Source organism: Taeniopygia guttata, chromosome 1A, assembly GCF_048771995.1.
Source record: "Taeniopygia guttata chromosome 1A, bTaeGut7.mat, whole genome shotgun sequence".
NCBI lineage: Eukaryota > Metazoa > Chordata > Aves > Passeriformes > Estrildidae > Taeniopygia > Taeniopygia guttata.
This window is the reverse complement of record NC_133025.1, coordinates 34,635,697-34,662,919: the sequence shown is the minus strand read 5'-3', so window position 1 is coordinate 34,662,919 and position 27,223 is coordinate 34,635,697. Positions and strand designations below refer to the sequence as shown.

The following is a 27,223-nucleotide window of genomic DNA, read 5'->3' as shown; positions in this document are numbered from 1 at the left end:
ACTCAAAATCTTGAGATTAATGAGTTGAATCAAAAGTCTCAGAAATTCTTGGAATAGTACCTTGAAATGCAAAGGTCTGTGCACATATCTACAGACATGTAGCAGTATATCTGTGTAGTTGTGGGTTATTATATCCATGGCAAAATGGAAGGTACAGTGGTTTGAATATTGCTTGATAATGCTTTCTTCAATGTCCTATTGTCAATCCTTCCTGGCAAACTTGTTAATACTGTTCCTGTGCACTACTAAGTAATTATTCATAGTAAATAAGAACAACCTACAGGCATCTTTTTACTGTCAATTCTTGTCTTTACAGGGTTAAAAATAAGTTTTGTGACTTAAAACTGTTGCATATGTCCAAGTTTTAAGAATGTTTAAACCAAATCCTCATTCTTTCTGAACTCCTAGTTATTGTAAGACAGAGTATCATTTTTTTCAGCAAATTTGCACTTGCAGAACTCTACTCATAGGACCAGGACTACTTATCTAAGTGGATGTATGAAAGGATAGCTTGCAGAATCAGGAAACGGAAAAGTGTCCATGATGCCATCCCAGCCCTCCCATATATGTTAGAAATTAAACAGGCAAAATCATTTGTAGTCCTTGGGGTTGTGTATGGCTTGCATATTCAAAGACACTATGAACAGGTCAGATGAGGTGCACAGGTAGTGTTATTTCCTTTAAATAGCTGGATGGAGTGTGGCCTAACCAAGTTAAAGTAACCTTACACACTTTTCTTAATCATAAGAGAAGAAGCAATTTAAGACCAATAAGCACTAAGACAATTGTCATGGCATATTAAAGCACCTTGTCATCTGTTTACTGTGCTCAGTTCTTAAATGAATTTACCTTGATTTTCCTGAAATTCTCTCCATAGACAGGCCTGCAAATCCTTTCTAAGAGTGTTACTTGCCTTATTTTTGACAGATCTGGGAAGTTCTGCTGAAAAATCAACAAAACACTATAATCCTCAATACCTAACTAAGAATTTTAGGAATATAAGAATATAAAGTGGAAGTAGTGCAAAGAGATTAATTTTTCAAATAGTAGTAAGTACTATGAGAACAATATTTAATGCCCCCAATTCTGGTCATAGCATCCATATGCATGTCAAAATCTTCAATGCTAAATGTGTAAAGTTAGTCTTCCAAGAACATCTATCTGCTTTCAATACAAGCAGAAGTAGATCTGCCTAAAATAACATATTTGGTCTCTATTTATCTAGAACAGTAAAAACTGAACAAAATCTTTGGAGCTGAAATGGCTGTAAGTTTTTCTACTCCTGACTAAGACCACATTTTGTTATAATTTACCCTCTATTTTCACAGCACTCATAAGAAGAGTTCTATTTTGGCATAGGACTAGCTTACTGAATTGTGTCCCAAACATCACCCAGATAGAGTACAAGCTCCAAACCCAATAGCTGCAAGTAACTTTTATTCTGGACCTTACTCAAATATCAAACATGATTTTTCTGAGCCTGGGGAAAGTCTGAGCTTGGATTTGGATTTTAAATCAGCCATCTGGGATGTGTTTGGATTTACATGTTTTGTAACAGTCCTGATCTAAATGACTGTTTGTGGAAACCAGGATCAATTTGGGAATGTAACCCATCTCTGCTCACTCAGAGGTAATTCCAAATCTAGCAGGAAACAGTCCTTCTCACACAAACTCAAGTTTGAATCACTCTAACTGAAACAGCTAACATGAAGAATGGTCATAAAGCAACAGTATCCCTTGAGAAAGTGAGACTTTATTTCCCACCAAATTAATGAGGACATTCTGGGCAGAGAGAGAAAAATCTCTGTAATGCTAAACCATTCTTTTCACCAGCCCACTGCTGGGTTCAGAGCTTCTAAGCTCAGAAACCAGGAATAGAAACAGGCAAGAGGAAAAGATGTGGCAGGTGAAGAGGTAAAGTCAGGATGACTGAAAAGAACAAAGAATGTTGCATGTAAATAACACTTGTGGAACAAATACCCACCATTAATGCTGACAGATTAACGCTGATGTCACTCCTAAGGTGCATAAGCAATTCTTACAAGCTTCTTTTGTTCTGAGTAGGTTAATGTCAATAAAATATCCAATTAAGAACAGATGCAATGCTATGTGGCACCTTGAATATTACCAACAAACCTGAAAACCACTGCTGGGCAAAGATTATTCACTAAGTAGGGAATTACTTCAAATGAGTAGACACAAGGCCAAGCTGTATGCTGCAGCTATGCACTGAGCTCTAGAGACTGTCACACAGGCTGTAGAGCAGTCTGGATATAGAAGGTGACACTACCTATTTTGTAATATGATGCTCTTCATTGCATTTCTCTTATATTATATCATATGTGGTAGGGACAAGCCTAGATCCATGGATATCAAGACATTCAAAAAGAGTAGCTAATTTTATGGAGGGTTTCCTTACAGTTGTGTGCCAAGCACTGAAGAACCATAGTGCGATCTACAAAGATACAAAACATGTTGAACAAGGAAGTCGAATAAACACTAGAACATCTTTCTATCTCTTGTTTGTTTCCAGCCTGAAATAGACAAAATACCAGATACCAGGTATGAGCTGAAGTCTGATGTTCCATCTGATGTTTATGCTGTTCCTTCCCCTTTTCTAGCCTTGGTTCTTGTCTGGGGTGATTTCTCTCACATAAGCTTCTCTTTTCCCCTTATCCCCCTTTCAGTTTAGCTGCTTCATAATCAGAACTTCAGCTAACTAAGTTCACATCCCACTGCTGATGCTTCAGTGGCCGAGATGGAGCACAGAAGAGACCAGAGCAGTGCACACTCCAAGCATGCTCTGAACCACTGGAGCAGCAGTAGCAACTGCAGAACATAGGGAGGGAAGACAAATGCATCTTCTTGGGACTCTTGGGAAGGTGGAATAGCACAGAAGAAAGGTGGCAGAAGCACAGAAAAGGCAGCAAGCCTTACTTATTTTTGAAATAATGTAAATTAAATATCTTTAGGCTTTAAGCTTTCTACACCTTTAGTGTTTGTAGATACTGCAATAATGATACATAAGTTCACTACCGGTTGTAGTTTTTTGTGTGTATAATTTTTACTAATTTCTTCAGCATAATTAGAACAGTGAGAAACAATATTTTCTTTCCACCCTTAAGTTGACCCAAAACATTTTTCAAAAAATACATTCACTGAAATTCATTTTAATCTCTCCAAGTTACTTTATAGGGTGTTGTAAGTTTAAGAGTTTGCTAACATTTATGTGAACCCATGAAATATCAAAAATTTCTTGAGTTTTCTTTCTTTGGCCGAAGAAATACATGGCTGACCACTTTTGCTGAGCTCCACCTTGACAAAGAGAGGCATCAATGTCAGATCCTTGGACATAATTACAAGACCTTGTACAAAATCCAATAGCATACTGATAGAAGCTCAAAGATAAATGTGAGTTTAGATTTTCTAAAAAGAAAGGGAGAAATCTGAAGTGTAGCCTAGGTCTTTGGGTTTTGTAAATTTTCAAAGTCTTAATGAGCCACAGCACAAAGAATATAGAACAAAACGAGCTCAGCTACCTTCATAGGGAAAAAAATGGAACAATATGCACAGCTTCCCAGAGCAATCAGTCATGTCCTGCTTTATGATTTCATCTTCTGCTAGTGCTAACAAAGACGCCAATTCCAAACAATTATACTGGCATTTTTCATTATTATATTCTCCCCCTTTATTTTGTGTGGACCTTCATGTGGAAGCTGGAGTGGGTTTGAACTTCCATGTGTCTAAATGTAGGTATCTGAAGTGATTCTTTCACTTATCTCAACAAAGTGCTTTTTGTCATTTAAGATGCTCCACAATATTCCACCTGATCTCTGGCTGCCAGCCCAGAAAGACACAGGTCTCCTGTAAGTGTTATGACAGCCTGGGCAGATGCTTCAGATGCCCTAGGGCAGTTCAGATTCCACTAGGTTTAGGCAACTGAACCAAGACCTAGGTATTGATGTTTGTTTTACGTTGAGCCCTTCTGGGGGGCTCCTCAAATGGGGGGAAAACCTCTTGTAATAGTTCTGTGCCAGGAAGAAGGAGACTCATGGGACTTTTTCAGTCTTCAGCTTCTTGTTTATTGTTATCTTATCTAAAGTTTTGCAAGCTGTCCACTACAGGCTCAGCATGCTAGAACAGCACCCCAAAATGGCCCTGAAAAGTACAGTTTCAAGGTCTTTTAAAGTGGTTTTATCCAATTAACTCTTAAAATGTAAATTATTTCTTATCTACCAATAACTCATTCCTTGACTGTCCACGTAACCTCTACACTGTGCTTTCCTTGACCAATCACCCTGTGCCACCAACACTGCAGAAAATGGAGTAGAAGAAGAAGACAGGGACTACACCCAAATTCCCCCATCTTGCTTCCTATCTACACCATACTAAAAATCCCAAAACCTAAGTTTCTCACACAAGTGATATACTATACTATTCTCTATTATCCATTTCACACTTTTGTAGACTCTAGTCTATCTCGAAGTCTTGGGAAGTTCTCTCTGTCTGCAAAGGTTAAAGACAGTATTTCTCTGGGGGTCAGAACCCCTCAGAGCAGACAGAGAAATATTCCCTGTGCCCTGGATACCCACACCTAGGTGTCTCTGTAATTCCTGAGTATCTGAGTTCTCTTCAGTAGATCAATAGAGTTAGTGGAATCCAGATGCCCCTTACAGTGACCAAAAATCCACTTCAGGTTGAGCTGGAACTTCCCATAGTGTCAGAAATAGGGCTGGTACACCAATGATGTGATAATTATAGTTGTTCTGCTACAACTGATGCTGAAAGAACCTTTCAGTGGCTACTTCAGCATTTCAAAAACAAGCAAGTAAAAGAGCAACTCAGGATTAGACTGGAGTTTGGAGACATTCAACTTCTCTGACATAAGAGATAAATTATTCTAACTTCTACAACATTCAAATAAAGAAAGAAAACATTTTCAAGCAGCACCGATTTTGCAGGTTTTAAAAGTCACATTGAAGGGAAAAGAAAGGACATTCAGAGGATTTTTGTTTCTCTGTCATACTTCGACATACAACAGGAATCTGAATTATGCTTTTTTTATTTACAAGTAGTTAGACAGGTAAAAAAAAATTCATTTTGTCCTGCACATGAAGAGATCTTAAAGCAACCTCTTCTTGTTTCAAGTTTTGCAGAGAGTTAGATGCAGTTTTATGGAGTATTTTGTATCTTACACACTAAATATCTGATTCAATTATGTCTCACTAGAAGTTCAGCCTTAGTTTTCTGAAGCTGTGCTCTAATAGGGTAGGCAGATCAGTACAATGTGAACTATTTCAGAAAGCTGCACTGTGCCAGCTCAGCTAAGGCTGAAAGCACCACTGTAGGGTTCTCAGTTCTTGACAACTAACCAGAACTTTTGGTATTCATACATGCAAAAGTCTGGAAGTCCCTTCCTTGTAAGCTGCCTGCTGCTGTGCAGATGGATGTGGTTTGCTGTACACTCTGTGGATGAAATATGCACTTAGAATGTCATCATTTCTCCTGGGTGCGCTACTGATTATTACAATATTATGTTCACACACTGTGTATCATGCAGCCACTAGTGATCAACATCAGTGTCTGTGCTGCTGTCCCGTTCCCAAGAACAGTTTTATGACTGATTTCCAAAGAGGCTGCTGGAACAATGCTAAACATATCTGAAAAATACCGCTGTTGAGATTTCTGTGTACTTCACAAATGTCCAGAGAGGAGGTGAGTTTTTTCTGGTTAAAAAATTTGGAACTCAAGTTGTGTAGAAAACTGCTACATGGGCCTTATAATATGCAGTTTTCTTTTTTAAGTGCCTGCTATTGAAGAAGGGCTATGAGGGTCCTTATGCTAGGATCACAATAGTGGCTTTACTTAGAATATAAACATGGATTCTGACTTTCTTAAAATGGGTAACAGATATGAACCTCATTAGTCAGTCCACTGTAGGATATATAGAAAACACTAGTACATATATCTAAGTTCCAGTATGGCATAGCTCTGTACACAAGTCACTTCTATCCACAGGTTACAGGCAACAGACTGTAACCAGTATTTTCTGGGAAAGATCCTTTAGCTGGAAAGCCAGAATAGCCTGAAGCTTATTAACATGAAAGGTTGGGTGATGCAGTGACCAAATGCTTGTTCATGGAACCTTTGTGGGATGGTGGAACTTTTCTGAGGACCTAGTGTTTTGCTTCCAGGACTGTTGAGCTCCCCCCTCAGCTCCTGCACCAAGAATGCCAGTTATTCCCTGGCTGCTGAATCCCACAAATGTCACTGGCAGCACCAGCTTCCTTTTTATGGAGGAGCAGCTTTCCTAAAGCACAATTGCACTGGTATGCAAATGTCTTCCTGCTGGAATCACTGCTATTTTTCTGTAAATTAAGCTAAGATTTTTTTGTGTGTGTTTTCATGTTGGGTGTGTAAATATATATTTAGAAACGCAACTGTATGGCCTTTTTTCTAACAGATTGCTGACTGCAGATATACCCTTTTTTTGTCAGTAAGTTCTACTTCCTGCTGAAGTAGGAGAGAGATATCTCGGAGATATCTGAAAGGCATAGATCTCTTTCCAAGTCCTTGGGGCTAGGATTTCTAGTTGCCTACCACAGACTTTCAGAGACCCACAGCAAATAGGAGATCTCCAGGAACAATGACTGTCATGGAATCTAGACTAAGTCCGGACTTTTGTCAGCTAATGGGTTTGTTGCAGCAGCTGATCACAAGGTTCCTGTCCTTCTGGTGGGAACCATGAAGGTATGTGACATGGGACCACAGCAGAGTCTGCGCCTCAGGCTCTCTACAGGGAGTTATGCAGAGGCAGTAGCATGAAGATGATTGTGCAGAGCTGGACAAGACCTGAGGTTTCAATGAAACCATTTGCACAAGTGTGAGAGAAGAATTAGATCTGTAGTATTGCTTTCACTGCCTTGTTTTGAAAAAAATATTTAGTCAACTTTTTTTGTAATTTAATGGAGACTTTGAATTTTTATTTCCAGAGAAGCACAATTAGATAAAAGGAAGGAAAATATCTGCTCTGGATACCAACCCATTCCAGTAAACCACTACTTTTCAAAAAGTTCCAGAACCATGTACCAGGTGAATGCGCTGCGCTGTCAAGCACAGCAAACACTTGCATGGAAATGCCTCCTATTAGGATTTACAATCTCACTTTTTCTGTGCAAATCAAAGTGCTGCAATTTTTTTTACAAAAACATGTTAACACATATATTTACACATATACAGAAAAACCTGATTTTGTGGAAGCTCACCCACTGCTCCTTTGGGTAAGAAGTAATCACACATTGCTCAGCTAAGACATCATAATTGCACACCAAGTAATTGCATTTGAAAGCTTCTGCTGCAATTTAACCCAGTCACTACTTTGTTTTTAAAGGACTTGTGGGCTAAAATTGTTATAAATGGCAACCAGCCCAGTGGCTCAGCAGCCAAACAAGGTTCTGTCATGCTGGAGATCTCAGTTCAAGGACAGACAAAGTGTCTTGGGCATCGGGCCAATACACATTAGCTGTGTTACAGCAATGGCAGGGCAGCTTTTTGTGAGAAGGGGCCAGTGAGTAATTCCAATAGTTTAGCTGAAATGTGATGCTACCAGATGTAGAGGCCACCACAGCTTGAACCCTGCCCTCACTGCCACAAAGAAAGGATATTAAATACATACCAATGGGGAGGAAGAGCCATGAAAATGTGGAGGAAAAATGTGTAGTAAAATCTTTCCTGAGCTCTAATTGCAACTTTGGCTTTCTCTGAAGGATACGTGACTAAAAAAGCGAACCCATTGCCATATTTACAGATACTTCAGTTAAGTGATAGATCATTAGCTGAGCCTTGGGAAGGCAGCAGTCAGGGATTAGCATGGGGTCAGCATAGGACTGATTTTAGAAAGCAAGAGAAATGCTCATGTGGGCACAAGGAACTTAACTTGAGCACTTATGTTGAGAAAAAAAATTATCTTGAAAAATTATACTGAACAAAGCTGTGTTTTAAACTTACACCAACAAAAGGCAGATGTGAATCTGGACAATGCACTTAGAAAGGAGGGGAGAGGGTCATAAAGCTGGTACTGTGTGCCATTTGATAGATACAAGTGAAAAAGTTGCAAATGAAAAAACTTGTGCCATTAGTGACAAAGTACAACCTTTCTCTTCCCTTCAGAATCACTGAGAGACTACATTTAAAATTAATGGTATGAGTGTTCGGAGACATTATTTTTTTTCCTGGTTGTGTTTTGCAGGTTTTGGTATTAATGCAAGAACACATTTGCACTGAAAACAAAAAACTTATAGAATTGACAGGTGCACTTGAACTACTTGGAAAGTGTATCACCCACGTTTATTGAAGCTAATGAATTGTTTATAAAAATGTTGAGGTGAATTTAATCATATTCCTTTGTTTGTTTTAGATCTCCAAGATGCAGACACTTCTGTGTGGAGTACTATAACTACATCCCCCTCTTCAAATGCTATAACTTCTAGGCCTGAAAATGTGTTGAAAAGTAGCACAGAGATGTTCATCAAAAATGTGACTGAACACTTCAGTAAAAATCCCATTGAAAACCTCTACTTAGTCTTGAAATCTGCAGTAACAGAGAAAGCTTGGATTCCAACAACCACTCTTCAATACTCTAGCACTACAGAAGAGGTAAGACAGAACTACTGATTTTTATAAAGCCTGCTCCACTCTGTGGAGCCTGATAGCTATTACAAGTGGGCTTAAGAAAACAACAACCAAACCTGAAAAAAATCAGTCAAAAGACTAAGCTTTGTTCTTTTTTTTGTGGGATGCTTTGTTTTGATGTTCATGCTGACAGTGTCCTTTGCTAGAAGCATAGCTGCAGAAAAATTCTGCCTCTTCTGTAAAGCCCAATACTGGTGCACATGTTTCACTGGGAGAAGTATTAGCAGGATATGTGAGAAGCAATGGAAAGTTCCTGGAAGTGACAGGACTCACAGGAGCCTGGGTATCTGCTCTCAGGGACTTAGGCCCTGGTATTATTTGTTGCATGATGTGACGGTCTAGCTCTAATTACATGCTAAGAATTACAGCATGCAATGACCTTATTTACAGATAATTATATACATTGTTTACAGATCAAAGCAAGAGAAATACAAATGTTTTAACTGGCCTCAAAAGGAACCCTAGCCTTGGCCATGGCCAGCTTATTTACTGGCTCATAGGCAGAGTGGAAACACACAGACACTTGGTCTCTGCTCTAACTGTCCTGGCAGAGAAGGTGAATAGGGCTACCGGCCCCAGCTGCAGAAGGAGAACATGGCAGGCCATTTGCTCCAAATCAATTTCCAGTCTCCCTTTTCTGCAAGACTCAGTTCAGTAATGTGAAAGCAAATCTGGAATCACCACTGGCAAAATGTGTACAGGCAGTTAGAACTAAAGCATTCAGGACATTATTGGTCCCTTTATCTCTGTTATCACGTAGCGGTTTAGAACTGAAAAACCCTAAATTCCCTGTGAGCTTATCTTGCAGAGGAACATGCTACACTCAATGTATTGGGGCAGGCAAATATGCTTCAGTTACTACTGTGTGTTGAAGTGGATAAGACTAAGAAATGTGTTTTATGTATAGGAAGGCTGTGGATAGAATGTCAGAGTCCACAAAGGTGATTGTTTATGGACCCCAACACTGCTGTTCTGATGCTGATGAGGGCAAGGGACTGAGCCAAGGATGGGCACACTGCACCCCATTCCACAACTGATGCAGCTCTTTTTAAATGTGATCTTTCTGGCTCAGTGCATGCAGGCTGAGCTTGTTTCCTCATAGCCTCCGTTCATCTGCATATCTCCCCACAGAATACTAGTTCCTTCCAAATGGAAATGTCCTATAAAAACAGGTATTCCCCAGACTGCCTCCAACACTCTACCACATAATCCTGCCAAAGCAAGACAAATGCCAACATTTTAACAGAAACTACTGCCTTTTGTGTTTCTACCCCACTTCACCTCCTGAATCACATCATTTGCACTGAACAAGCTGCTTAGGTCAAAACTTTCAAACCAGAATTGTGATGATAAGCTGTCTAAGCATATTTATGAAAAAAAAAAAAAAAAATCAGTAATAACTTGCTCTTGTAGCTTCCAACTGGCTCTGGACATTTGAATCTAGATATACCAATTTAGACACACAAACTTAAAATCTTTGGCCTCCCTCTCTGTTTCCCAGTCTTTAGAGTAGAATTAAAAACATTTTTTTTTCAAATTTCAGGGATGTTTAAAGTAATAACTGGATTACTGGATTTAACACAATACTTTGAAAATATATAGACTAAGTGCTGAATATTGTTGTGAGGAAGACAATACCTCCTATGAACTCCATTTGCCCAGACTAGGGCCTCTTGTTTGCAGAAGTAAAGCCATGTTGTTATTTGGCTGTGCACATACCCATTTTGGGGGGGACAATAGTGACATTTCAATTGAACAAAATGTTTGGTTTAGAGCTGCCATGGATTTCAAGTAAAACTGCAGCTTGCACTTTGAATCCATGACAAAAGCTATGCAAAGCCCATTTCCTCTTGATTAGAGAGACAGAGAGGTTGGTGTTAAAAAAAAAAAAGAGTCAGGAAACCTTGGGAAAGTGTCTGAAAGGGACTTTGGAGCCTGCTATTAGAGACACATCCGGCAACTCCCAAAACTCCCTTCCAGTTCTTTTTTCAGTTTAATTAGTTTCTTGGCTTGCCACACAGGTCAGTAAGTGTTAAAGGCTGTGTGACTGCTGATTTACTAAAAGCCCATTTATTCAATAACAGTCTGGAAATAATTACTTGCATTATGTTGGCTATTCTATATAAATATATTGCCCCCAGTCAATGATGGACCCCTCATTTTTTATTCTAGTGTTGGCATAGACATCTGTGTCAGACCTTACCCATGTAGCAACTTTTGCAGGATAACATACAGAAGGAGGTCTCAAAACCTGTAATAAACCAGTACTTTCCTACTAATACAGAAAATCAAAGATTTTATGATAGCAAGAATAAGAGTAATAAAGTAGGAACTTCTGAATTATGATCACTTCTAAGAAGCAGTAATATCATTTTCCTCCACAAATTATCTTATGCTAGCTAGAAGAGACAAACACGTATTTATTTCCAAAAATCTTAAAGTTTTATTTGTGGTAGGTTCCACTTTTTGTCCTGAATTTTATGTTTGCGGTGTTGATTATGCTTCTTTTTCCTTTTACTTGTTACATCTACTTAAACAACTTACATGTAAATATCCAAATTATATCTTCCCTGGAAGTTCAGGTCATTGATGTTTTAAAAAATACTTAGAATAATGTGAGCTACTTTTCAAGAAAAAGCAGATTACCCTGAATGTTTTAATCTTCAGAGAGGGTTTTGAAGTAATCCAAGCATCCCAATAAGCCTTCAGATTTGCACTTCTCCAGTGGTGGAAAAGTATTGGTGTGGTTTATGCTGTCAAGCTCAAATCACTATCACCAAAAGAAGAAATCACACTGTAAAATTCTTACCTTAAATGATTACAAGACATCTATGTCATTTTAGTCCCAGTTTAGCTCTAAGAAACACACCTTGTGTTTCCTATCAATGGTATAATTATCTTTGGGGTTTGGTTCCTCCTTCTGTCTGAAGTATGTAAAGCATCTCTTCCAAAGGAGATTTTCTTCTGTGGCATAATAACCAACACAGATTTTTATTGCCACTTAAGGTAATGATAATTATTAACTACCCCCAGCTTTGCAAAGTACAGCACAACACTTTGAGTACCATGTCCCTAGGACCAAGCGTGGAGCTCCACTGGGACAGATGAAGTTTTCTGTAGGTGCAGGTAACACCTTTGAGTGCTCAGACTTTTGGTTTCATAACAGGACAGCTAAGGTTTTTCAGATATTTGTATCTTGTTTGACAGGCTAGTGCCCAGAAAAATCCTAGAGCAGCAGGTCCCCTAAAAGGCAGACTAATGTTTGTAGAACCTAGAACCTTTTTCTCCCTCAAAGAAGGCAAAAGTGATACAGAGATGGTGTTGAATTTGATTGAGGTACTGTTTTTAAAAGTTAAAATCCCACACGCATAATGCAGCAAAGAAAGATGCAGAAAAATACCATTCCCTTTGAAGAAAGTAAATGTTCATTTCTCATTTGTGCACCTCCAAATTCACTCCATGGCTGCTATTGTGTATTTGAATATCTGAGGTGCAAAAATGTTTCTGTCTACACTTCTTCTCTGTCTCCCCATGTACACACTGACATGTGAGTTCTCAGAGGCTGAAATGTGAGCAAGAAGGAAATGGGTATGCATGACAGAAATGGAAAGTTTTCATTTTGGCAGTAGCCAACTCGTAGTTGCAAACAGCTTTATTGGTGCAGTCTGAAAACAGGGAGACTCTCTCACTTTCCATGGCATGTGTAATTTTAGCTTGGGAGTTATTCAGGGGATGTGGGAAGGAATAGTTTCAAGGACACAAGTTGAAACAGAAAACAGAGATGACTTGGCTGGTCACAGACAGACTCTGCTGCTGCAGGCAGGAGCTCGGCTGGGCTCTGCTGGACTCTCCTGGATGCAAGGCCTCTGGTTGCAGTGCCACATGGCCAGCGAGAGAATGGAGGCCTTGGTGGTCTACAGTTAACCTTTAAACACATCAGAGTTTGGGATGCGGGAGCTGGACTGGTGGGTTACTGATAGCTGAGGCCAAGAGGAGGGTGGGCCAGATGGTGGAACAGCTGTGAAAGGTGGCAGGTGCGAGGTGAATGGACATCATGAAATGAAGAAAGCGTGAGGAAATGTGTTCAAGAGGAGTGGTAGGTAGGAGGAGAAAGAACCACAGGAGGCAAAGTGGCCATGAGGTAAGGCAGGCAAGGTGGGAATGAGGCAAGACCAGCATGAGACAAGGCAGCCGCGAAGTTGAGGCAGAGGCAAGAAGATACAGCGAGGCGATGCAGCCAAGGCAAGGCAGCGCTAGGTGAGGCGCAGCCAGCGAGACAAGAGCGCCGCCCCCAACAGCGGCACTGCCGAAGGGCCCCGTGCGCCGGGGGCAGCGCTGGGGAAGACAAGACACGGGGGAAAACCGACATGAGGAAGAAGCAGCGAGGAAGGAAAGGAGGTGCGGTGGGAGAGGAGCCGGGAGGAAGGTGGGATCCTTAAGGAGAGAGGGGCGGCTCGCCGGGGCCGGTGGCCTGCCCGGTGGGCGGCAGGTCCCGAGCCGCCGAGCTTCGCCCCCGCAGCGAGACGCGAGGAAATCGCCTCTTGATTGCGGAAGTCGGCGGGAAGGGCTGCGGGAAAGTCAGCTCGGGTCAGAATGGCAGCGTGGGAAGCGGCGGCCGCCTCCCCCGCCTCCTCCGCTCCTCCTCAGCCGCGGGCGGGCAGCCCCCCCACCCCACGCCGGTATCGGGGAGGCGGCTCGGCGGCCGGGCAGCCCCGAGCGCATGCAGCAGGCGGGCGGCCCGGCACAGGGCTCGGAGCCCGGCGGGGAGCGGGGGCCCCCGGGGCCCGCCGCCGCCACTTCGCTTCTTCGGATCCCCCCCACCCCAACGCCGCCGTCCCTTCCCCTTTTCCCCTCCCCGCGAGGGCTTTTTGCGTTAAAAACTGTCGGCGATGCTGAGCTATGGGGCAGGATTCGCCCTGTGGACCGCGCTGGCCCTGACCAAGGTGAGCGGCGGGGAGGAGGGGGGCGGTGTAGGGTCGTCCCTCGCGGGTCGCAGGCGAGCCTGGGGGACACGGGCAGGTTCGCCCCGCAGCGGCACAGCGGGGACGGGCTGGGAGCGGATCTCGGGGGTACTGGTGGGTCTCTCAGATCCCTCCCGCTCTCCGCAGGCCGCGCCGGAGCAGGCAGCGGGATGCAGCGCCAACCTGACGGAGCGGAGCGTGGCCGGGCAGAGCGTTCGGCTGCGCTGGGGCGCCGCGGGCCGCGCCTGCAACTTCAGCCTGAGCGGGCGCTCGGAGGACGGGGAGGCGGCCGGCTGCCAGCCCGCCCCCGCGGGCAACCGCACCTACGGCTGCACCCTGCGGGGCCTGGAGGCCGGCACCTGGTACCACCTGCGCATCCAGCCCCTCGCTGGCGGCGAGGCTCTCAACATCTCCCTGCAGACAGGTACGGGCGTGGCAGGTGCGCGGGCAGGGACGCCCGGCTTTTCATCTTCTTCCCCTTGCTTCGGCCGGCTCCAAGAGGAGGAGGAGAGCGGAGCAATTACAGCCACTGAAAGTAGACAGTGTTTGCTGAACATAGCCCTGCGCTTGAGTTCTCTTTAGCCCACTGCCAGAAGTAACTCCTACCGACAGTTGACTCCGCAGGCTTGAAAAAAGAAGGGGCTGTGAGGATATTAAGTAAAAAAAAAAAGTTTTTTCGAGTAGTAGCCCATAACATCCTTTGTGCTCATGTAAATGCACTGTATTCATAGTTGCTCAGCTGGCAGTTTATTTACTGTGTTTAAAATACAATCTATTTCATAGCAGGTAAATCTTCTTTAAAGATAACTTACTGTTTCAGCCCATTTCCATACTTTTATTCTCTCTAACCAGAGTCTGAAAGTCAGAAAGTAAGACTGAAACTTCCCTCATATATTTTCCTTGGCTATCACCAGTGAGGTGTTATGATATACAGTTGTGTACAGAGCACTTACAGTGACACATCCATGGCTGGCTGTAGGAATGGTCCAGCAGCCTGGCAGAGGACTGCCAAGGAAAGCCCCTTTCTGCATTCATGTTTGTGTGGGCATGCGAACAATTCAGGTGTGAAGCAATGGACAACACTGAATGACAACAGCTGCAGTGGCACAACTGGCCTCTTTCTACCTGTATTTGTGCTGTTTTGAAGATGATAAAATATAATACTGTTCAACCTCTTAATTATAGTACTTCAAGACCCAAAACCAAGATATCTTAAATAAAGTCCATCATGAAATGTCTCTCTGATTTGCCCCTAAGGTGTTAATTTTAGAGAGGTACTTAATATTAGTATTGAGGATTACAGCAGCCAAGTAATTCACAATTACCTATTTAGAGATGTTGCTTTCTGTCAGAACCTTTTTCCTGCATTGACCATACAAATGCACTAAATACTCTCCATTAATTTGCTGTGGTAACTCAAGTTTAAAAAAATCTATTGACAAGTCTGCTGGTGTCATATCTATACACTAAGTACAAGTCATGTCAGTTAGTAAAAATTTTTGTGTGGCAGTTCTGATTTTAGGTTTCATCAAGTTTCTTATACCACGTACTTGAGTAATAGTTTCTGTGAAGATAGTGATTTAAATTTGTTGTGCATCATGCTGATTGTTTTTAATATTAATATTGATGACTTTTAATGTGAAAATTGAAATAATAGATCAGCCATTATTGGAGAGACGGGTATAAATCGTCATCATTTCTGTATAGTAAAGTTCTATTATTGAACACATGCATAGAAGGTGAGAAGATACCACTTTAGAGCACATTTTGATTAATGCATAACCATTAACACAGAAGCTTGTACATGCCATTTTTGACTTTTTTATCACTAAATAGATTTTTCAAGGCTATATGATTAAAGTGATTGAAAACAGCTGATCATTAGAGTCATATTATGAAGCTGACATCAGAGTGAGAAGTCTGATTGAAGTTTAAGTTGAAATACTGATAATTGGTATACCATAGTTGACGTGAGGTTTACATTTAGATTTTGGATAGCAGAGATCAGTCAAAAGCACGAAATAACAATAGAGGAGCCATGAATGTTTCCTGCAGAGAGCTACTCAGATTGCTCTATGGTTCCTTGTTTTCCTTGAGTTGAATTACTTGATGGTGTTCAAAATACACAATTAGCCCTAACATTTTTTTTAAAGAATTTTTCTACATTATGCCTGTGAACAACCAATATTGTATTGTCTATACTAAGCTTTTCAATGCAGAATGAGGGAGGATATTCCTCTTATGTTTCCACTAGGGGCAGCATTTTAAACCAATTTCATGGAAGCTCTTTTTCACCTGTTCTTTGTGACTTGATGACAGTAGTTTTAGTTTACTATCTACTAAGCCTGAATGTCCATAGGCATGCGTTCCTGGAAATTGTCCTGTAAATATGGAAGTATAAGCAGTCTTTCCAGCCATATTGTAAACAAAATTTCCACCAATTTCAGTGGTAGTGGAACTGAGTTATCATGGGCTATCTAAAACCACGAAGTCTGACCTTGGTCAGTGAGGTTCCCTGCCTAAGGAAGATGGGCTAAGATGTCCATTGAAGGTGCTTTCTCCACTGGCTATCAGAGGAGACTAGGTTAGACCAGGAAGCTGAAGTGTAGTTGGTTGAAGTGAAAGGAATCCCATCTCATGTGTTTAGTTTTGCAAAATGATGTTTGAGCATCTGTATCATCTTGATGCAATAAATAAACATGAGAAAGTGTGAGAAAGTTACAGGTTTGTTTATATACCTAGTTCAGAAACTATTTTTTGCTCATATTCAATCCTGTAAAAATGTTTGTGTGCCAGTTCTGAGTTTAGGTTTCATCAAGTTTCTTACACAAAGTACTTGAGTAGCTAAGCACTTAAAATCCAAAACATTTGGTTAAATTTTGAGTGTGATCTTTTCTGACTAGGAACTCATGGTGAAAGCAAGGAATGATGCATGCCACAGTTGCAGTGGTAATGTAAAAGCTTGGAGAGGACCATATTGGCCTTTTGAGTATACAATGTCACGTTAAAATAATGATCTGTTGTTTGCAAGTTCGATATTTCCGATAGAATAACTGTGCAGCTTGTGAAGATTCCATAAACTCTCAAGTAACACCAGATTCACCCTTGTGAATCTTTTCATGGAGAAGCAGCTTCTATTTCACTTGTGGATACCTAGATCTAAAGTCTAATGATGTATGAAATAGTGGTGCAAGAATCCAACTAGTTCTCTAAAGTGACTCTCTTTACTCAAGAAATTGTGATCTGTGGATTGTAAATTTAAAATAGCAAGTATTTTTTCTAGTAGAGCAGAATTAAAATAGGTAATCAAAAATGGAAAATACTGTCACATATGCACTTCATAAGCCATGTATGCATAGACATGGAAACACACACAGTGGGGACATTTGTGCTATTTTGGTAGAATAGGAAAGAAAGAAAAATATGATAACACCATTTATCAGCTCTGAGCTACAGAGAAATTCTCCATTGCAAAACTGAGATTACAGATGTTAGTAGGCACAAGAATGCATATTTGCTTCATATTAATATTTACAATTTGTTGGGGTTTTTCTAAGATACACACATATATAGATATACACATGTACATTAAACAGCACAGAAAACCATACTAGTCAGCATGCTGCTGACATTGTAAAGCTGGGCTATGTACCTGTCAGTCATTTCATGTTATATTCTTCATTTTCTCAGTAAAACTATTTCCGTGATTAAGAATTTATGTATGGCAAAAGATGGGAGGTTTTTGTCTTTCCCGGTTACAAGTAAGATACATTTTAAGTTCTCAAACCTCCAACCTCCTCACTATAACTGTATTTCAACAAATGACTAGGTCTAGTTAAAAACAGTAGTATATGAATAGATCCTAAAATACAGTTAAATTTATGAATTTCAATTCAGAATTGAAATGCAGATTAGAGATACTGGTCTTGAGAGCCATGGAAAACAATTTGGCAATTACCCCACTTTCAACTGTATCTTCTAAAATAGACTTATAAATGCCATTTTCAAAATCTTTCTCTACAAAAATATTGCAGTACTATGTTATGTTGCTACCCAATCCAAGCTTCTATACTGAGATAACTACAAGTAAATAATTTTTTGTTAGAAAATCCATTAAATATTTGAATGAAAAGAAGATAGAACTTTATCTTCCAAGACACAGACTGTTGGAGTGTTTTTTTATTCTAATATGTAACTCTCTAAATGCCATAAGCATACTCAGGCAATGTGTTCACTCCTGTAAATTTCAAATTATTTGGGACAAATTTGATTTATTAGCCATCTGTTGGAACAACACATGACATGGCTCTAACTGTAGGCTGTATAAACCTATCATCTGTAATCATGTAATGGTTATGATCATCATTTCAAAGACAGAGTACAAGAAGAAAATAAACACGCATATTTTAAAGATTCTCTAAGTTGCATATCATCCCAAAGAAATGGATATTTGTGTTTAGTAAAGACAATGAAATCAACCTCTTTACTTAATCTTCAGAAAAATCCTTATGAAGTAGGTTACTGTTTTATGAAGAGGGAAAGCTAGGAAAAATGGATAATATGGTAGGAAGGTAACTGAGACTGGCAGAAATTCCCCATTATTAAGTCCTGGGCTCATACCTCCCAGTTGTTTTTGTTTTCTCCTGTATAAGGCAGGTGTGTTTCTGTGCTTACAGTCTGTATCTGGGAGTCATGTCAAACTGCAGTTTGACTTAGCCAGATCTATAAATTGGATCTGCAGCAGCTGTGCAGAGAAAGCATATCCTCTTCCCCAAAAGTGAAAATAGAGTTGCAATAGAATTCAAAGACCATTAAGTCTCTGGAAGATGCCTTTGTAAACCAGGGGACATTAATTTGTATAGTGTCAAATGGTATAAAAATATCTTGATGAAAATATTTTATTTCTGTGATATATCGGTGTTGTATCATTGCCAACAGAGACTTGTATAACAATGTAAATGGTTTTTTAAGTGTTTGTTTCCATCCAGGGCTCTTTCAGCCCAGGCACTTCCCAGTCTCATTGTTCCTTTGTTCTAGCGGATGTACAAAGCACTGAGTGTTTTGTTTTCTGGACCAGATAGATTAGATAAAGTCTGAATTTCTGAACTTCACCTTCTAGACACGCAACTTTCTTCTTTGCTCATGCACCTTAGAAGACAGCTTACCCAGGACAGTAAAAGCGCTTCTAAAAATGCAGCTATCTTTTTTTGTCAAATTTGGCAAATAATACAGATGACAATGGTGATTACTTTTGCAGGACTAAAGAACAGTCGACCTTGTTCTAACTTAGTCAGAAAGAGGGTTAAACTTCTTGATAGTTATCATGACTGTTCTCTCAATGTCAGTCAAATAAAACTTTTTCAGCTGGCTGTGCATCTGACCATATATAGTGCTGGAATCTATTTCTGACTTCCAAAGTCTGACCTTTCAGATTAGAACAATTGCCTTCAAGGAACAAGATTATACCCCCACTATTCACTTTTGCCAAGATAATAGTCTTTAGTGGCTTAGTATATATTTTAGGTGGAGCTGGTAGTCAAGCCTATTGTTAAGATTTCCTGACACTTTTCATTAAAACCTCATGGTTCAGTTGCTGTAACTGGGTGAAGTTTTAACTATTTGGCCTGAAGTTTGATGTGCTTGGTCTTTTAATTGATTTTTAATATTACTTTTTTTTTTTCAGATTTTTTTTCAGATTTAAGCAGACTTAGTTTGGCCTTTAAAAAAGCAGTCAAGAAAAGATAGTTTTATTGATTAATTATGTAAATCAATTTGTTTAATTTTCATTTATTTTTCTGAAGAGCACTAACATCTTTGTAGTCCAAAGAAAAACTTGAATTTAAGCAGAGACATAGGTTCAAAGGGACACAGTATTTTTCAGAATGCTGAAAGGTTGAGGCTGGAAGGGACCTCTGGAGGTCATCTGGTCCAAGCGCCTGGCTCAAGCAGGGCCACCTGGATCTGGTTGCCCAGGACCATCTCTAGTCAGTTTTTGAATGTTTCCAAGGAAGGAGATGCTTCCTTGACATTCCTAATGTATTTGGTTGACAAAGTATACCACCAAAACTTGGTACTACTCTGTTCTAGGCAGAGCTTTGTAGGAATTGATTAAACCATCCGGAATTTGAAGAAAAAGCAGCATAAGGGCTCCTAAGACCCTCCTACTTACCTGTTTGTATGTGGGGGGTAGGTTCAGCTTCATCCTTTCAGCCTTTACATTGCATTTTTTAATTATGTGGTTGACACTTTTTCGTCTTCTTTGTTCAGGGAACTAAGCAGCAATGACTGTATTGGAAAAAAAATCTTATTCTTCTGTGTGCTGAGGTGCTGTTCCTACAGAGACCACAGTTCTCAGCCTGGATGCACCTTATACTCTTGGTCTGATGCTAGGAAAGAGTAGCATAGAGTGTTCTCTGTGGTAGGCAAGTTTATTTCTAAATTGTTAGGAAACTTTATGTTCCAGCTTCAGAAGGCTTGATTGCACTGCTTTGGGTTGTTTCATGATAACCTTCTTAATAAGGATTTTCTTAACCTTATTAGAAGACATAAATGTCAATACCTTAGTACATCTACATTTTGTGTGGTATGCATGAAGTCTTGTGAGTGATGAAATGCACCTGGAGAATAAAATCGACCAGATTCTATAGGTTTGGTCACTTTGCCTTTCCTTTAGAGTGTATCTTAATTTCACAGGTGATTTTACTGGAGAGCTTCTTAAAAAGCAACATAATGAATGTTGAGAGTTTCAGAGAAGTAATCACAGTATTATTTCCTTAAGGTGTATCTAATGTACTGTTTGGGTTTTTTAAAATTTTTATAAACAGAACAACAACAAAGCAGAAGCATATTCTATCAGAATCTGAAGTTGTGGAAGCTAATACTAAAGACAAAAGAGCATTGCCCTTTAAATTGTATAAATGCTCATGCCCATAACTAATAAAGTGTTTAGGGTGAGTGCTAGGAAATGAAAGCTGTTGCTGCCATCTATAAAGCTACATTACACTGAAATACTGGGTTTACATGTTTGCTGTTTCTTGTTAAAGTTGTTACAGTTTTATTATCAGCAAATTTCCAAGCTTGCAATATACATCCACAGTGGAAGTGTTTTGCTATGTATATGTCTGTGTGTGTGAGTGTGTGCAAATACATGAAAGTAATATTTCTGAGTTCTTCAAGACTCTCTTGTAGAATGGCTTCAATGCACAGTGTTTATAAATAGAAAGAAAAAACTTTTTGAAAAGTATTGGCAGCATGATGATAAAATGAGAGTTTTGGAAAATTTCTCGTGCTGCTGTGTAAAATTTCAGACAATCCCAAAGCAAGAAGTGGTTTATGTTTTCTGGTTTTTTTCCGAACTACAGATCCCTTGCCACCATCTCATTTGGAAATTAATAAGGAAAAAACTACACTCACAAGCTTGCATGTTCAATGGAATCCTTCCTCAGGAAAGGTGGACATGTATAACCTAGTATTACTTGATCGTGATAATAAAAAGATACAAGAAGTCTCCATACCAGGAAGCATTTCAAAAACAGAAAATACATTTTCCAGTCTCATTCCTGGGAATAAGTACAACATTGTCCTCAGTGCTGTTGCTGGAAATAAGACTACACCAGAACTTCACATAAGTGGATCCACTGGTAAGACTTCTTTTCCTGTAGTTCATTTAAGTAAAACCACTTACAGTATTCTGTACTTCTGCATTTTGAAATTAGAAAATTGGTATAATTCTTCTACATGACTATATATATAGATATATATATAGATATATATGAAGTATCTATTGATTATAAGTAGAAATTAAATATGAATCACTTACTGACATAAAGAATTGTTTGCGAAGAATAGAGTCTCATTTTTATTGTGCTTTTGGGATTGGGTTTTCAATAACCCTAAAGAAACCCAACATATTCCAAGAGTAAATCTATTCAAAACTGCTGAAATGAAGCAGATAACCATTAGGCCTTGAGCATATGTTCTTTTTATACCAACAGTGCCATCTCCTGTGAAAAATATTCAGGTCAGTGTCAAGACAGACATTATCCACGTTTCGTGGTCTTCTGGCTCTGGACATGTGGATCGTTACAGGCTGCTGTTGCTGGATAATCATGTACCAGTTCATGAGATTCACCAGGAAGGTTCCCTGACCTCCTACACCTTTTCAGGACTTACAGCAGGCCACCTGTATAACCTCTCTATCATAACCCAGGCTGCAGGATTGGAGAGCAGCACTTTTCAGACAATCAGGACAGGTATGATTTCAGAATTCAGGTATGATTTCAGAACTCATCACAACAAACAAGAAGCTAAGACCATAACCTTATAGTATTATAGGACATATTTCAGAATAATAAGTTATTTGTGTTCCAAGTTAGAGACAACATAAACTTATTTAATTCCCTAAGTTACCACTGCAGCAAACTTAGAGGCTAAAATGAAAGTAGAAAAAGTGTGAAAGGGAAGTGGAAAAAAATGTAAAGTAGCTTAATTTTAAAATGAAATAGTGTCTTGGGTTTTTTGGGGGTTTTTTTTTTGCCTATTTGATTGGTTTGGTATGGGTTTTTGTGGATTTGCTGTTTTTTTTCAGGAATATTTTTTTGGGCTGGAGTTCTGTGGTCATATAGATAATGATAAGATGGCATCCTACTAGTGTCCAATGGTTAAAACACTTATATAGGGAAAAAAAGGGTCACGCCTTCACTCCTTAACTTCTGGGAAGAGTAATATACAATTTCTTCTACAGAAATCTTATCAAATGTGGTGGTTTTGCATGGGAGGCATTTAGGGAAGTGATTTAGGGAAGGGAAGTAATGTAGGGAAGTGATGTGCACTGTGACTAGACTTCACTATTCAGGCAAAATCATTCATACTCCATCTCATATAATTAGTCAAAATCAAAACTTAACTATGGGAGTTTGGGAGGCAGCAAGTCTTGTATGTTTTGTGGTGGATGTATTTTATTCTCTTTCTTATTTTCTTTTTTTAGCCCCAGCTGAAGTCTTAGATTTGATGGTGACCAACGATGGCAGCTTAGATGCTTTAAAAGTTAGGTGGAGAAGACCTTCAGGAAACCTCAATTTCTATAATATCACTCTGTCTCATCTTGGATCAGTTAAAGAAGTCAAAACTGTGCAGCCACCAGTCACAGAGACACAGTTTGACAAGCTAACTCCAGGACGTCTTTATGAGGTTACTGCCCGCACCATCAGTGGTGAACTGTTCACTGATCTGATGGCAACTGGCAGGACATGTAAGTCTTCTGCTTCAGTAAGAACATTGTAACTAATTTTTGCCTACACTGGCCTTGTAGCAAATCATTGTAAGAGACAAAATTGTTTGGATTCCAGACAAAATGAGATTAAGAGCACAATACTGTTTCAGGAATACCCCCTGCTGACTCTCTGTCAGCAGTTAATTTGACAGCCAAAAGCAGCTCCAGTTTATCTTGCGATCAGGCAACAGTCGTGAATTTTTGTTGGATCTTATAGTTGAATTAGTCTGTTACAGAGCTGTTCCATACTGCTGCACTTCTGACCAACTTTGTTGTCTTAAATTCAGCTCAGCATACTACATAAATTGAGTTACAGTATGGGGAAGTGTGCATGTAGTCAAATTATTAATAGTCTTTAAAGTAATTTTGCAAGGTCTAGTCTTATTCCTTCTTCCAGACACAAATCTACAAACCGGAAAAGCTGACATCTCAGATTTCTTTACTATAAACAGCGTGGATTAACAAAGGCATTTGGCAGCTGGGATAGAGCTGAGTCATGAGTTTATCTTCTTTCAGAAGTAATAATGCCCTAGAGGTGTGCCATCTTTTCCACACCAGCCTAGCCTGAGCAAAAGTAAGATGGTAAAAAAATCTTTAACGCGGTGAAGAATGCATACATAAATTTCTAGTAGACTCAGAGCCAAATGGTAAAAAATGTTTGTGTAAGAGAGCAGAGTATTTGTTTTAGAAAATATTTATTGTCTACAATTAAACATCTCTTCTGAAAGTCACATCCTTGACATAGCTAGCTGATACCCCATTCTCAGTGCAGGCTGGAAGAGCCATAGAAGTCGTTCATGTCCAGAAAGTACAAAACTAGGCTAGTTTATATACATGTCTGTTTTGTTTGTTTAGCCTACTATTTAAGTCTTTAAGATTACCATATCAGTCTAAAGGGAGAACTTCAGGCCCTCACTCGCCACCGATCCCCAGCTTTGTGACCTAGACCCAGTGCTTTCAAAGTTGGGGATTACAAGTCCTATTTCCAAGGATGCTAATCATAAGCAATTCCTTCCTTTACTACAGACATCAAGAGCTTTGAAAACATTCACTTCAGCAGAAGCTCTGTGGAGTAAAGATAAATTCAGAAGTCCAGACTGTCAGGTCTACAGATGCTGAAGGGATTAGACTCTTAGGGTCCCTCTCACAGAGGGACCTTCCCTAACTCACAGAGAGAGCCAGGTGCCCAAGAACATAATGCACATTGCTGTGTTTTGAGAGGGTGCGGCAGAACCAGCCAAGAAATGTTGTGGTAAGAAATGTGGACATCTCAGAGACTGAAACTTCATGCCATTAAGTTGTAATGATGTCCAGTCAGCCTGACAAGGCTGATCTTTATTTGTTATGATGTAAGTTCAGCTGTACTTCCAAACAATGCACTGTGTGCTTTTATCCACTCAGAAATTTAAACACATTTTCCGTATTCACTGGCATATGGGAGTTCTAGGTCTGTTAGCCAGCTATGCCTCTGGGAAGTGAAACGGATGAGTATTTTGTGGTGCTGGTAAAGAGGTTTCAATCCTCTGCTAGATACTGATCAATTAAATATTAACTAAGCTAGATAAGAACATGATGCTATCCTTTAAGTTATCAGCTAATACTTGTGGATGTCTCAGGGCTCCAATGCTGACCTCTTGCGTATCTACAATATGAATTACAGGTATCCTCTCCTAAGGGTCTGCATCTGTCTTCTAGTCTCTGCTTGGCCTGGCTAATATTCAATTATTCCATGAAAATCAGAAAAGCTTCAGTGGTCCAATGTGACCTGCAGGAGTAAAGGGTTAGGCAGGAGATGGTTAGGTATGTAAATTCAGGATCCTTGAAGTGCAGGACAGGATCAAGTGGATGCTTTAATGGACCACTGTCTTAACCTCAGTGGTCTTTTACAGCTGGGAGGAATTAGGGCACACAAGGTCGAAGCTGTTTCTGTGAAAGAAGTCATTAGGCTTTGCATTTCTGCTGCTGATACCAGAATTGGGACAATAAAGGTTGAAGTTTCAACCTTAGCAGTGAAAAATTGATAGACAGTTTCTAAGTGAGCTTAAGTGCAGGAAACAACAGGGAACCTGACTGAAAACTTCAAGCTGCATCCAAGAAGTGTACAGGGGAGATTTTGCCTGCCCTTAGAGGGGTTGCCCATTTATGATGTCAGAAACCAGCAGGAAAATAAGTGAGTGGTTTGTGTGGGAAAGAGTAAAAATTGTCTTTAAAATGAAAGCCGACCTTTGCAACAAAATAGCTCACATTGCTCTAGCTGGTCCAAGCATCCAAGCACATGTACAATAGCTGTGCTGCGGGACAGGTTTTACCAGTACATTTAAATCTCACTAGAAATACCGCACTTGAGAACTGCTTTTTCACTTTCTCCAGTTCCCCAGAAAGTTTCAGAGCTGCAGGCGGGTGCTAGTGGCTGGGTGCGGTCTCTGCGAGTGACCTGGGTGCCCCCTGAGGGAGACTGGGAGAGGTACCACCTGCTCCTGTGGAACCGCTCAGCCCTGGTCCTCAACACCACCCTCGAGAAGGACACCACCGAGTACCTCATCCGTGATGCGGGCCTCATCCCAGGGAGGGAGTACGGCGTGGAAGTCATTGTGGAGAGCGGCGATTTGCAGAGCAAGACTCGTTGCATGGGGAGAACAGGTATGCTTGTCTAGGTACTGTGAGAGTGCAAAGTGTTCAGCCCTGTGAACAGTGGAAGAGTACTTGGGAATCCACAAATTAATTTCACTATTAATACAGTAAAAAGGAGCTCCCTTTGTAAACTACAGAAATAATTTTAGCAGTTCTGTGAGAGCTTTTGGGATTACTTTAGTAGTAAATGTTTTGTTAGTGAAATCTTTGGGAACTATATCATGATTCTGTCACAACTCAGGTGTTACATTACGTGTTCATTTCACTGCTATATTTTGTAGCTGATTGTAGGGCACCCTATTAAGGTCTTAAAGAAAGCACTATAGACCTTCCGGTATTGTTTATCAGTATGTTTCCTTGCCAGTCTGTGTAAAGAATATTAGCCATATGGCTAAGATGTATCTTAGTATGGCTGCCCTTTAACATCCCAGTTCTTGTTTTTGTGCTCCATAAAGAAAATGGGTTAGTCTGTTCCAGGTCTTTGTTTCCAAAGGAAATCCATATACACTGCAGGGACCTGAATGGAATTCTTTTGCAGTGTGTTAGTCAAAGCCGCATCTGATGTACTTCAAATTTAAAAAAATAATTTTCATATAATTGTTAGAATTTCTGCTCAGTGAATGCAGAATAAGTGCAATTCAGAGGAAAGGAAGACTTGGAGTAGAAATAACAGGCAATAATCGAGTCTAACTTGAGATTGGGTAATGCCATTCTACTTTATCCTCGCCCTTCCTGAGTCCTGCCTTTTCTACTATACCCTTCTCTGTCATTCCCTGAGGACTTAATTTTGTTAATTTTGCACAACAGCAAGACCAGTAGAAGCTACAGAACTGAAGCTTTCTCTGACTTGTAGCAAACTTGATCAGGGCAAGATAAATTATCATCTTCCTTACTTTGACATATGTTGCAAGTAATCTAACTTTATGGTGTTACTTTTAATTGACTCAGCTAAGCGATTAATAGTTGAACCCAATGATTTTAGAGGTCTTTTCCAACCTAAGTGATTCTATGATTCTGTGATTAGAACATGGTCCATTTAATAATATTCAGCAGTGGGTGTATCATGACTGTGTTTGACCCACAGTGAGGTGAATAATGTATCTGTTATGAAGTACAGGTATTAGACCTCGTTGTGACTCATTTTTCTCTCGCATTAACCCACGGACTTGGAAAATGAGTTGTATTTCAATGTGACAGGGACAAAATCAGATCAAGGACTATATTAGGCAAGACATGCTTGCTGGGTATGCAGGCACACACACACGAACACACAGAGAAATTCACTGATTGGATTCTTTCTTTTATGCCCCTGTAAGTTTGAAGTGTCTCTTAGCGTGACTTAGGTATAAATCAATGCAAAATCAATGTCACTCTGACTCTATAATTTGCATCCTTGTTTGTTAGAAGTACATTGTTGTAGATCTGATTTATGGTACAAATGTCTTATATCCCTGTTCAGCACACAGAGTTCAAGAGGAAGTTCACTGACTTCCCTGCTTTCCATTTGCACTAAAATATATATCCTGATGTAAGTTTAAACCTAAGCATTACAGCCATAGTGCATTGCTAAAGTCTGCTGCTAATAGTCCTTTACTGGAAGAGGGGCACAAATACTAGGTTTGTAAGAATGACTTCTTTGAGAAAGGTAACGAATGTCTTCTTGATTGCA

The 27,223-nt window shown here is 40.1% G+C and overlaps 1 protein-coding gene across 3 annotated transcripts in view; it reads left to right on the top strand.

The window, feature by feature from the left end:
* PTPRB (protein tyrosine phosphatase receptor type B) overlaps positions 1-27,223 on the top strand; it is a 63,589-nt gene that overhangs the window by 2,344 nt on the left and 34,022 nt on the right. For 2 of the 3 annotated variants that reach the window (XM_030259712.4, XM_030259701.4), the window contains exons 3-8: positions 8,417-8,655; positions 13,800-14,076; positions 21,014-21,292; positions 21,647-21,904; positions 22,639-22,902; positions 25,294-25,563. In XM_030259712.4, coding sequence (XP_030115572.4) covers positions 8,417-8,655; positions 13,800-14,076; positions 21,014-21,292; positions 21,647-21,904; positions 22,639-22,902; positions 25,294-25,563 — 1,587 coding nt within the window. Of the gene's footprint in view, positions 1-8,416; positions 8,656-13,099; positions 13,635-13,799; positions 14,077-21,013; positions 21,293-21,646; positions 21,905-22,638; positions 22,903-25,293; positions 25,564-27,223 lie in introns of those variants that run through there. The other variant, XM_030259719.4, reaches the window with a different exon arrangement.